Source organism: Cupressus sempervirens, chromosome 10 (genome assembly GCF_028749045.1).
Source record: "Cupressus sempervirens isolate cs-2001-9-10 chromosome 10, ASM2874904v1, whole genome shotgun sequence".
Classification (NCBI taxonomy): domain Eukaryota; kingdom Viridiplantae; phylum Streptophyta; class Pinopsida; order Cupressales; family Cupressaceae; genus Cupressus; species Cupressus sempervirens.
In genome coordinates, this window is record NC_143127.1 from 442,518,920 (window position 1) to 442,533,063 (window position 14,144).

At 34.0% G+C, this 14,144-nt stretch overlaps 1 protein-coding gene across 1 annotated transcript in view; it reads left to right on the plus strand.

Moving 5' to 3' along the window:
* The first annotated feature begins 11,574 nt into the window (after window positions 1-11,574).
* The window catches only part of LOC149534618 (DNA-directed RNA polymerase II subunit RPB1-like), a 30,717-nt gene continuing 28,147 nt past the window's right edge, over window positions 11,575-14,144 (plus strand). Inside the window, exons 1-2 of the mRNA XM_089804788.1 lie at window positions 11,575-12,211; window positions 12,904-13,167. Coding sequence (XP_089660914.1) covers window positions 12,128-12,211; window positions 12,904-13,167 — 348 coding nt within the window. The 5' untranslated portion in view covers window positions 11,575-12,127. The remainder of the gene's footprint in view (window positions 12,212-12,903; window positions 13,168-14,144) is intronic.

Below are 14,144 nucleotides of genomic sequence, written 5' to 3' on the forward strand. Positions count from 1 at the left end.
CTCCCAAATGTTCAAATGCCAACCCTTTAAGTTTTGTTTGAATCTTGTTATGCTTTTAAATGTGTAACATGCTAAAGATCCTAACCATAAATAACACTTATAAATTTATATTGAATTATGTTTACTTTCCATGTTAACATGAAAGAAAGACAATTATACAACTATTTTAAAGGGCCAAAAGTTGATGTGGACATGGCTAGATGGTTTTCAAAATTATGAAATTTGAGTTTCTTAACTCTTCCACAATTTCTCACATTTCCATGGCTTTCTTCTAATCATGGGTTCATTATTTTGCAGACACAGATATATTGTCCACATTGATACCATAGCAAATTTACATGATTTCAGCACAGAGGAAAAATGGTATTATTATTCAGTTGGGATTTCAATAGTTGATTTTAAATTGATTAGAATGGGGGCTTCACATGGCCTCATAATCCAACCATCGGAGCAACTTCCTTATGAGAAAATATTCTCACAAAAGTAACTATTAACAAACTTTTACTTATTCAAAAAGGCTTATTTAACATTACTTTGTTAACTACTACTACTAACATACTTAAATGCAATACAATTCAAAAAAATATTCCTCAAAAACCTTTGAATTCAACCTCCAAAGTTCTAAAAGGTTATCTTGTTTCCCAATACACTTCCATAGAAAAGAATCTCGTGTGATGAGAGATCATAGGCACTAGAACAAACAGACCACTCTGATTGCATAGCCCTTTGCCTTGGAAAACCTCTCTGGTTCTGAAAAGCAAGACATCTTGCATCTGTAATAGGCTTCTTCCTGGATAGATGTCCAACTTGTACAGGAAAAGTGTGCAAGGTCTTGGGATTTATCGTCGTATTACATAACCAGTTAAAGGTAAAAAGAAAACACTTCTACAGATCTTAAATACAAAAGTTCAGCTTCAACTATAAGAATTGCCAAACTTTAGCAACTACAAAGAAATACCAGTAGATGGAATTCATCACCTTCTGGGGATTATTATAGAAATCATAAACAAGCATTTGAGATTCTCATTCAACATCGGAGCATATATAAAAACTTAGCTATAGCTTGTGAAAAAAATGTATTGTTAATATATCATTTTCATTCGTAAGTTGCATTACATGATTTTTAAATTCATTTAATTTGTCGTCATTAAAATCATGCCACACAAGGCAAATACTAACTCCATACAAAAAAAAAAATACATTTTATAAATTATCATTACATTACAAATAATTTACGAAATGTTTGTCAAAAGAAATGCGTAGCAAGGTTTATCTTTTTATTGCATAAGGTTCCAACATACAAAGCCAATAATTACACATAGAAGGGTATGCAAAAAGATTATTTCATCCTCGTGGGCCTTGCACGTTTTGCACTCATTTCCTTGATCTTGTATTTCATCTTTGGCTAAAGCAATGCCAACCTTGCTTGCCTCTCGTGCCTTGTGCATTTTGCTCTCATATCCTTAATCATGTGCAATTGTAGTGAGGACATCAACCCATTTGAAATATCCACAACCATCATTCCCCTACAATACAAAATCAACATTTGTTCATATCAAAGAGATTACACGTGATTAATTTGAAAGATATAATATATAGCATGTCATTAACAACCTTCTTTTTATTAGGGCAACACAAAAATTGACACCCTGGATTTTTCTTTGTGTGCGACACTTTTACTACACATGGCCCAACACCACATGGGCATTCATAAATTGGCGCATCACTCATAGCCATGTATTTTATACCAATAAATTGGTAAGAGATGTACAACATTTAGAAAAGTTTTAGATGATTATGATGCAGCTATAAAGACAAAGGAGCGGCTATATGCATGAGATCAATTCAGAAATTTGATTAAAAAAGGCTTTAAATTTTTTTTCTGAAAAAATAGCAAAAGTGATCACCAATGATAATGTTTGATGCTAAAAAAACTCCAAGAAAATCCACTCTCATTTTGACATGTATTCAGCAAAAGGGCAAATACAAGTTTAGGCTCAAACAGCCTAGAAGTGGCTTCAAATTCATGGAAGAACCGTCAAAACAATGGCCATGGCCTAACAAAGTTTATTTTAATACAACATCAAGAGCTTAGACCAAGACTGGACAACAAAAATAGCAGCAATTGTCAAAATAATGCTATCCAATAACCAAGTCTAAAGAAAGAGATGCTAAATCCACATCTACAACCATTGTTCAAGTGAAGAAAAAGAAAGAGGTACTAAATCCACACCTACAACCACTGTTCAAGTCAAGACAAAGAGAGACATGCTAAATCCATACCTACAACAATTGTTTCAAGTCAAGATAAAGAAATAGATGGTACATCCACACCTCATGCCACTGTTCAAACTAAGACACTATAAAATTGATTCCAAACTACGCATATAAAGCCTAACATTCGTACAAATAACAAAGTTTATTTTCATACAACATCTACAACTTAGACCAAGACTGGACAACAAAAATAGAAATAACTATCAAAATAATATTAATATTGTTTTTTGTAGCCTACCATTACTGAGATAGCAATATCATAAAAATAGATAGCCATTAAAGGAATTAAACTAAGCTAAACTGAAAAATAGAAAACATTCTATGCATAAAAAGACCATGCATTGACCATTATATCATGTGGTTCTCAAAAGTATATTTCAAATAATAATTCGAAAACAATTGCCAAAAAGCTGAAAATTTTGTTTCTCATATCCATTATGCGACCAAAATATTTCAAAATCTTATCGTTATCAACCTAAACAAATCGATCTCAAAAGTATGTGAACAACAAAAAAGGTACTAAAGACCTAGAAACTTTATTCAGACATATTCTTCTCTCTCCTCTTGGTTCATATTTAAGAACCCTTTGGCTTTATTAGGATCAGCCACAAAGGTGTCAAATGCTGCAATCAAAGTAGCAATACCAAGTTCACTAGTTGCCTTTAGTGTAGAATAAACATCTTGTAAATCTTTTAGCTTATGCTCTTCACCCAATTTGATAACTTGAGGCTTCAGGAGGGTCTCATTTAGCTTATCAATTGAATGAGAAATTCCATCCATGGAACTAGCCATACTCGCCTTCTTTCTCTTTGGCCTTCTCGATGATGATGTTGAACCGGTATGTTTCCCACTTGCTGCACTATGCTGATTCAATGTAGGAATATCCATATCTTCATCATCCAAATTAGTAGCATCCCGAATAGGTGTATGGATATCCTCATATGAATCATCAAAATCCATGGTCTCATCCATAGTGTGCCCTTCTTTAGTTTCTTGTGTTGTTGCAGCAGTGGCACCCTCGGCTATGTCATTCCCCATGATTGAGGCTAAGTCATTATAGTACTAAAATGATTGCCTCTTTAAACACTTTGGCATTTTAAAACTCCTTCCTCTACATGTTGACATAAAATTTGTGTTACATTTTTTACTATCATTGCTAGATTGAGTAGTTAATGGGCATGTAAGGACAAAATATATTGAATGAGCATATTACCTTCAATAGCTCTTCCCAAATGTTGTCTTCAGCATCCATAGATTGGGTTGATTTGTTCTAGGCAAAACCGCTAGTACCTTTTAGCTCTTTCATGATTTTACACCCTTGCTTCCAAGTTTTTAGCTTGTTCTTAAAATTATCTTTGGACAAATTCATGTTCAGATCTCCATTGAACTTTCATTCAATGGTTGTCCACACCTCTTTTTTGAATTCTCCCTCACCTTTCCTTCTGAGGGTGACTTGTTCATGGAGTGGGTCTAAAAACTTACACTCCATGAGCAGCTTCCAAAAAAACTTTCTTGGAGGAAGAAGTTGTTTGAGCAACTTGATTCAAAGGAGGTGTTTCAGTGACACGAATAAACTCATCATTGTCCATGCTCATCAATAATGTTGTGTATGATATCAATTTATGAAGAAAAATGAAAAAAAGACATTAATACACAAGGACGTGAATGACCACACGCAACAACAATAATAATTGGTGAAGGAGCGTACACAAGCAATACTAATTGGTGAAGGAGCATACACAACAACAATACAGAGAAGAAAAACTTTGAAGCAACAATGATATATTAATATCCGACAATGACGTAACCTCAACAATTTTGGAATGATAGTAGTGACATGAATGAGCACACACAGCAACAATACTCATTGGTGATAAAGCATACAAAACAACAAATAACTAATTGGTGAAGGAGCATACACAACATCAATACAAAGAAGAAAATCTATGAAACAACAGTGATATATTAATATCCAACAATGATGTAACCACAATATTTTTGGAATGATAGTAGTGACGTGAATGAGCATACACACCAGGGGCATACACAACAACAATACTAATTGGTGTAAAATATCTCCTACTTACTAATAAAGATAATAGCAATACTTGCATGAGCCATAAATTACTCTTAAAAATATTAAAGTAAATATCATATATGTCTACTCAATACAATGGAACACTCGAACACTCAATAAACCAAGGTGAGAAACTATGCTCAGAGCATACATTTATGCCACTAATTTATTTTGTTTCTAATTATAGTGCTCATTATCCCAACTTTTCATATATTTTCATCAAATCCAAATCAATGTATGCCAATGATACCACTTTAAGGTTACTTAAAAGGGTACTTGACAATATTGAATAGGGTTGTAAAAGCACTTGAAAGTTTGAAACCAACCTCTAGTGGATGCAAAAAGACTCACAGGAATGACAAGCTTCACATGAGCTTACATTTATGTCACTAGTTTAATTTATTCTTAATTGTAGTTTCCAACTTCTTATCCTCCTAAACTCTTCAAATACCATCCTCAAACCTAAACTAGTGGATTCCAAAGGGACCACTCTAGCATTACTCAAAAGGGTCCCATAGGGTTACAAGAATGGTAGACTACATTAGGGGGCTTGAAGTAATTTCGTCTCTGCTAAGTTGAATTGATTCATCAATCTTACATATGGTGGAGGAGGAAAGGAGATAGTTGTAATCAAGGGGGATATGATCTATGAAAGATAGTAAAGAAGAGGCAAAGCAACAGTGTGGTGAGATCATTCTACCTCCCTAATTTGTCATTTAATATCAGTCTGCCAACTGGCAAGTCAAGTACTAATGAAGATCACGGGATCAATTTTTGGAGAAAAGCCCAAAAGTCAAATAGTAATCTTGATGCTTCTTCTATGCATTCCACCAAACAAGGAGTTGATTCAATCAACTTGAGCTTAGACCCATCTCCATCTCCTTCCATAGAAATCAAGAGCAGACATATTCAAGACTATGGTAGACCACTTCCTTATATAAAGTAAATAAGCTTCAACAACTTTTGAATTACTCCATAATTAGCAATTGATGACTAGTTGTTATAATCGATGCATGGAAGTGTCACGATTCGGTTAGAGAAAGGAAGTGACCACAACTAAGTTAAGAGAAAAAAGTTAAGAGCATGTTCCCTCATGCCTAAAAACTATGAAGCAACAGAAAGAAGAAAATCTATGAAGCAACAACAATATATTAATATCTAGCAATGATGTAACCACAACAATTTTGGTGAAAAACTATGAAGAAAAAACTATGACATAAAGAAAAAGGAAAAAAGACATCAATAATTAGTGATGTGAATGAGCACACACAATAGCAATACTAATTGGTGAAGGAACATACACAACAACAATACTAATTGGTGAAGGAGCATACACAACAACGAATAACTAATTGTTGAAGGAGCATACACACTAGCAATAGAAAGAAGAAAAACTATTAATCAACAATGATATATTAATATCCAGCAATGATGTAACCACAACAATTTTGGTGAAAAACTATGGAGAAAAACTATGACATCAATTGATGAAGAAAAAGGGAAAGAGACATTAATAAGCAGTGACATGAATGAGCACACACAACAACAATACTAATTGGTGAAGGAGCATACACAACAACAAAACTAATTGTTGAAGGAGCATACACAATAGAAAATAACTAATTGCTGAAGGAACATACACACCAGCAATAGAAAGACGAAAAACTATTAATCGGCAGTGATATATTAATATCTAGCAATGACGTGACCAGAACAATTTTTGTGAAAAACTATGAAGAAAAACTATGACATCAATTGCTGAAGAAAAAGGAAAAAAGACATTAATAAGTAGCAACATGAATGAGTAAACACAATAGCAATACTAATTGGTGAAGGAGCATACACAACAACAAATAACTAATTGTTGAAGGAGCATACACACTAGTAATAGAAAGAAGAAAAACTATGAATTAAGAGTGATATATTAATATCCAGCAATGATGTAGCCACAACAATTTTGGAATGATAGTAGCGATGTGAATGAGCACACACAACAACAATACTAATTAGTGAAGAAGCATACACAACAACAATACTAATTGGTGTAAAATATCTCCTACTTACTAATAAAGATAATAGCAAAGAACTTAAAAGTAACCAAAAAGCAAATATACCCACTAAAATTATCACCATACTTGCTTGGCAAGGAGAATATCCTACCAGTAATAATGACCATGCATAGAACAAGGAAAAGAGGATTTGTAAACATTCTACATTTCAACATATAAAAATAACTCACCATGAAAGTTTTAAAGGAAACTTTATGATGCAATACAAAAATAGACCTGATCTATGTCTTTTACAAGTAGGGATCAATTCAGTAATATTAAAAAAGATGTGACATCCCAACAAGGAGTTTACAACTAATACTAAATAGTACACTTTAGAGAACTAAGATCGAGATCTATAATCATCCCACATCCTTTTTGCTATTTCATCTCTAAAATTCCCCCAATCCTCTCTATCACGCTGAGTCATCTCGTATATCTCCAATATTGGTACACGTATCCCCTTACGTTGATCTTCTTCGTCAATGTCAACTTCAGGAGGAATGCCATCTTCTATTGTAATGAAGTTGTGCAATATGCAACATGCCAATACTATCTTTGTTTGGGTCATGATTTGATATGATGTCGCATACCTCAGGATAGGAAAGCATTGCTTCAAAATGCCAAATGTGCGTTCTATTACATTCCTAAGCAAGGAGTGGCGGTGGTTAAACAACTCTTCCAGAGTATTTATGGGGTTTGCTCTTGAGAACTCTTTTAGGTGGTAGCATGTGCACCAATAAGGCGTGAGAAACCTAGGTACATTGGTATATCCAACATTGACTAAAAAATATTTACCTACGTAAAATGAAAGGATATTAATATAACTTTCTAACAACTATCATATGAAACATTATATAAACATATGACATACCTGGGGGGACTACTAATGGATCAGATCGTGACAAAGCTGATGTTAGAACACAACTATCTAAAGCAGACCCCTCCCATCCAGCAAGGATGTATTGAAACTTATAATCAAATAAAGAGACACCCATAACATTCTGTGACAAGTTACCTTTTCTATCACGACATGGAGCTTGAATGTCAACATTGACAGTGACTAGAATATGAGTTCCATCAATTGCTCCCACGAAATCCTACAATAGGCAAATTTATAATCATTTGGATGTATAATCAGGTGGATGTGTAATAATAAGATTTAGAGTCTATAAAACCAAGCTATAAAAATAACATATCTACCTTGAAGTATGGATCAAAACGATCCTTCCCACTAATTTCTAAAGGAGTGGTTGGACCAGGTGGCAAAAGATAATTGCCATGGAGTGCCAAAATTGTTGTCAAAACCTTATGGAAGTATCGGCTGATTGTCTCTCCTGAGTGGCCAAAGTTATGAGCAATCTTTCGATTCCTCAAATTATGGCCAAGGGTATGGAGGAACATCACCAATTGTTCTTCCAATGTTAAGTGTGTTGTATTTGTGACACTTACTTTTTCCCTAAGAATAGTTGCTAGGTGAAAGAATGCTTCTATACTCATTCGAAGCTGATCATGACAATCAGTCTCATTCGAATAGATAATACGCTTATAAAAGGGAGTCTCACCTCTTTTGCGCCTATGTACTGATCTTTTACCTTCTTGTGCAAACACTGCTATAAATGTAGCAAAGGCAGCCAAAGCAACTACAAGAGCACAAATGACTCTTCTCTTCCCAGCAACATGTCCTAGAATATTTATATCTTTCAATAGATCCATCAACAACCTAAAATCATTATAAATACATATTTCATTAAATCTATGGAATTAGTAAAATACAATTAATAAAATGCTATTGCAAAATCCTTCTACTATTCACACCCCTATTTTTCCATCAGAGTGCCCCATTAGCTAAGGCTGTGTTGACAACTCCTATAATCTCTTTGGCTACAATAGTATTCGTTATAGTAAAGAGTATCTTTTATGGATTAAAATAATAATAATTAAGAGTATCTTTTGACAAAGAACAACATACCAGGAAGTATAAAATCCATGCATAAATGTAAGATTGTATAATAATGAAAAGTTCTTGTAAGAATCCATGCATAATTTAGAATTTCCACATTTGTATGTATTATGTATTATGTTGATTGTTTTTAAAGTTTTTGTTTCCTCAATAGTTTAATTATTAGATAAAATGACTATAATATATTTGATCCTTCACGTCTTAAATGTCTGGATAGAGATAATCTTTAAAAAAAAGAGAACACAGCTACAAACCATGAATAAAATTAGAATTATGACAATATATATTTAGATCTTTGCGTACATGGTGTTATAAAGAGAGAAACCACAATGATTTTATTCAAGTTGAGACCCAAATCTGAGATTGATCTCCACCAGATTCTTACAACAAAATAGTCTAATAAGCATTGTAACAATACATATATTTATGTAGGATACACTATATAATATACTAAACACTAATTGTTCTAGTCGTTTCATGCAACAAGTATAGCATAAACTAAATAAGAAATGGGTGGCAATGGAGCTTGGACCCCTTGACTTCTCACATCTCATCATATTTCTTCTTTTATCTATTTCTTAGAGTTCTTCCTTTCAATGGCCTTCAATGCTGTCCCATTATTGTTTGCGAGAATAAGGAGAATAATGATGACAACAATCTCAGTTTAATTATTTGAATAAATAATATCAATAAAACAATGCATGAGTTCTAGATAAACAAGGTTGCCTCTTTTTGAGCGCTTGATGTGGATCCATGATTATGCAAAGAAAGAAAATGTGGGTACTCAACAAGTAGACAACGCAGTTATGCAATTTCTTACAAGCATAAAAGAAAGCTTCAAAAAGTAGAACAAAAATTTAAATTCTAATACAAGATTCAAGGCCTAAACTTGTAGCAAAGGTAAAAGCAACAAAATATTCATGATTGAAGGGTTAAACTTGCAACAATTGATGGAAGGGTTAATTCACAAGCATTCAGAGCTGTAAGAAACAACATGATTTGAAAACCCTTGTTAGGGAAGATGACATTTTCCAAGGTCAAGTTTTTAGAGGCTCTCATTTTCAACATGTGTGAGCAAATATAGCCTGCAACTAAATACCAAAGGAAAATTAGAATCACCAAGAGATGCAAAATTACAAAGAAATGTTTAGCAATAAATGAAATCTTGCAGAGGCAAGCATCAAGGGTCCAAGCTCATTTTTCACTGAATGTCTACTTGCTGAGTACCACTGGCCAAAAAAGTCTGCTCTGTTTCTAGGCAACGTTGCTTAGAAGGCAGGTTAAAGAATTCCATAAAAAATGGAAAGCAACAATAGAGGGATTCAAACCCTGACAGAATGGGCATGAATGCATGAGTAGAAAGAATCAAACCCTAGCTAGATGGACATGAAAGAGGAGGCATTTGAGCTGGACATAGAAGAGCATAATAATAAAACCCTTCAAGCATATAAATTTTGCAGCCAAAATATTTTAAAATGCATTTAGCCCATATCAAGGGACTTACCTTGACGAATGCCCAAACAACTGTATGAGGTTTTTTCTGCACTTAAGAGGGATGTAATACTAGGAATTGCAATAACATCATACACACAAACAATCATAGATGAAACCACAGAACCAAAACCTTCATTGAACATATCATGGCATAATATTGAAATAAAATGAAACTAAAACAACTCCGTATACATATTCCTCAAAAAAATGGTAGAAGCCATTGTAGGTGACTTACCTCAAGGTTTTGTAAAAATTGGGTTATATTGCTACAAGTTCCAATGGGTCAAAAAGGAAGGGTTTGCGAGCAAAAGTTTACAAAATCCTAACAAAGCAATTTAGTGGCGTCGAGCCTTTCAACAAAATACTAGGGTTCGCCGACCTTGATGTCGCTGAGGAAAAAGAATAGTATCTGCAAAAGACAAGAGCCCTTGAATTAACATTTTGTTGGAGCATAAATAAGTTTCGTTAAAATGCTTTCAACCCACATCAAGGGACTTACCTTGATGAACTGCCCAGATTGTGAAACACAAAACCCTTAATTGTTGATGTCGCTTGAGGAAAAACAATAGTATCTGCAAAAGACAAGAGTCCCCAAATCAACATTTTATTGGAGCAGAAATAAGATTCAATGAATAGAAGCCGTAGCCAAAATGAAACAAACAAAAATCCAAAATGGATACCTGTGTGAGAGACAGAAAAAACAGAGGTGGCAAAATAATTGAGGAGAACAACATGCAAGTAAAAATAGGATAGAACAAGTGGAAAAATCCCAGGTCAAGTGGACCTCAAAAACAATTCATTTCCAATAATATCCAATGCTCATTTTTATACAAATTGGAATTAAAACGACCATTAGACTAATTCCACCTATTTAGGTGGAATACCACATCCAAATTTTTGGGGGGTTAATGGGCATACCAGATTCTTGTTTTTTTCAATTCCCATTCCAATTTAGCCAACCCAAACAACTAATTAAAAATTTCCAAGAATTTCGTATGCTAATTCCATCCATATTAGAGCAACCTAACTGGCCCTAAACTTATCCCATCCGCTATAGGGGAGAGGATCTAGTACTTGAATGTGTTCCAATAGTTGTGATAGGAGTTGTTCGCTTGATACCTACACTTATTGACTTAATGTCCAATTTTTTTGACAATATTGTACCGATACTTGTGACTTTAAAGTTGTTAGTATAATGCTAACTACCTAAAATTGAATAAAATGTATCCTTGGTTATAAAAATTAACCAATGGTGTGATGCCACATTAGTTGTTCAACTATGGGCAGCCTTTATGCACAACCATTGGTTTCACTTTTTTTTGGGCTGTTTTGGACAACTTGGCAAAATGCATGCTAATGTGGCATCATAACAGGTGATGTGGACTTGAAATCTTAGTTATAAGTAGACGACTCACCAAATAAGCTACTGCAAAAAACTAGAGCAATTAAAATTTTTTACATAAGATTTTGATAAGCGTGTAGTTAGGGTGTTCAAGAACTAAGGCCTCTCCCATAGTTATGAGAGGACTATGAATAAGTTTTCTAGTTGGGACTTACGGAGTCACTAAAGCCCATCCGACGACCTGACCGAAAACAACACAAATGCAACCACTCCCCTTTAAAATGTGCAATCGACTTCTTTCTACGGTCTTTCCCTTCCGAGCAAGTGTTTTATGGCATATATATACCTCAAGTCACTAAATTTATCTTTTTCATTTGATTTCGCACAACTCTCCCCGATGGAGGCTTCCAATCCACGGAGCTAAAACTCCTACAGCAGATGATAAATCATTTGGCGGAATTCCGTGGGAGCTTTAACACGAAATTGTTCGATGAAGCGCTGCTTTTATTCCATTGCTGTGTCCAACTCCTAATTTCGTCTTCAAACCCTAGCTGCATTTAAAAGAATAAATAATATAGTTTGTGGACATAAGTTCGGTTCAGTTTCTGCAAATCTCATTTTGTTTCTTTTGCAAATGCAAAGTAAATAGTTTCTGATCTAAAACGTTGAGAATATATGAATGAATATTTAGCTCAAATACAACAGCTAAATATCTTGCCGTTGAAACCCTAGCTACGGCGCCAATCCCAGCTGATTTTAAGAAAAGAAATTCTTCAGTTTTTCTACGAAATCTAGTTTAGTCTCTTAAATCTTGAACTGGGTTTGCTTTATTTTACTTTCCTGGGAGCACAGAGTATTTTTTTTCGCCGTAAAAGCTTCAGTGAGCTTAAAACAAAGAAAAATATTGTAACTAGTAATACCACAGCATGGATACTCGATTTCCGTACTCCCCGGCCGAAGTGGCCAAGGTGAAAGTCGTGCAGTTCGGCATTATCAGCCCGGATGAAATTGTAAGTTCAAAATTCTCTGAATTAAATTGAAAGACTTTTACTATAGTAGGTTTGAATAATAAAATTTGAAGGACGATTAAAATGTCCCGCTTGTGAAAAACACGAGGAAATTTGGTTGCCTGAGCTGAAAACAGGAAACCCCACTTTGTTTTCGGAAAAAAAAAAGATTAATTTTTTTTATTAGATCTTAAGATAGTTACGTTAAGCTCTAGTATATAGTTCATCTCAAAATAAGGAAAAATGAAAAAAAAAACCTATGTTATAGCATGGAAGTCGAAAATATGGCCAATTTAATTTTTACTAGCAGAAAATGGCCTGTGTTACCCTAGTTTACTAAATGAAATTGCGCATTTCATATATTCTAGACTATGTTTTGATGCTACTATGTTTGGAAGCTTAATGTTTAATTTATCTTTTATGAAATAACCACGCTTCCCATTATCTCTTTGGTTTAGAACTTCCCATCATCTCTTTGGTTTAGAACATTTTCTGGATAGTTTAAGGGTTTTAAACTAACAATAATGAATTGGTTTAGAAAGTAAATACCAATCTAAATGCGCTGGTTAACCAAATCCTAGCTTTTTTATTGCGACTATCAGGCAGAGTGTTGTGAAAGATATGGTTATGAATTTTTATTTGGTTTGATAAATGAGGGATTGATGCTGGAGGTGTTATTTTTACTGTTTTTGCAGAGGCAAATGTCTGTTGCACAAATTGAGTACAGTGAAACTTATGAGCGTGGAAAACCTAAGCTTGGGGGACTCAGTGATCCACGTTTGGGTACCATTGATAGAAAACTTAAGTGTGAAACTTGTTCCGCTGGCATGGCCGAATGCCCTGGGCATTTTGGACACCTTGAGCTCGCCAAGCCCATGTACCATATTGGGTTTTTGAAGACCATTCTTTCAATTTTGCGTTGTGTATGCTTCAACTGCTCAAGGATTCTTGCAGATGAGGTATGTTGCCGAAACTTTTATGAAGTTTATTATTTTCTTTCATAATCTCAAATCGGACAGTCATAGGCATTTTAAATTTGCAGTATAGGGAATGATTGCAATGAAAGTGAAAAGTAGATTTATTTTTGTAAATCAATTTAAGTAAATTATCGCTTGGAGATAACAAACAAATTTCTATGGTGGTGTTGAGTAAAAAAAAAACAGATTTGTACAAGCAATCCATTAAGTGCATCTCTGGCAAGATTGTAAGATTAAACAGTTGCCTGTTGTACATTACCTCTGAAGAGCAATTTACAATCCTCACATTTAAAATTTCATTCCTGACAGAAATAGCAATCGATTCTCAATTATGGGCAATATTTTATGTCGAGCATTGTCAAGACTCCTGCAGTTTGGTTGACCATACCTACAATGCGTAACAATTAACTTGACAACAATCTCTTTCAGGACAAGATTTAAGATGTTTTTTATTAAACTATAATGCATGGAGTGTGAGGTGAAATGAGAACCATATGTTATATGGCATAGACAGCTATATGTTCTTGTTTGCTTTTAGCCCATGACCAACATTATGTGTATACCTATTTCAATGTTATATGCTTTGGTGAGTTAATTATAATTCAAGTACTTTTTTATGTGGACAGGTTGTTTATTTCCCTATTCACATTCTAACATACTTTTACCACACAATTTCCTACCTGTGCTAACACATTTGTAAATTTCAGAATCTGCCTTTATTTGCACTTTTAAAATTTATTGAGTTCAGTTTCATGTATCAAATGATCGGTGACAGCTATATAAGTTATAACAATAAAATCTCAGAATGTAATTGACAGGCTCATGCACGTGTCATGATCAAAACATGCATGTTCCAAACAATTCCATAGGATAAAACATATAATCTTTGACAAACTTATTTTTTCGACAAAAGGGTTTCCATTAATTATATAAAATTAAATATATTCACAAAAAAAGAG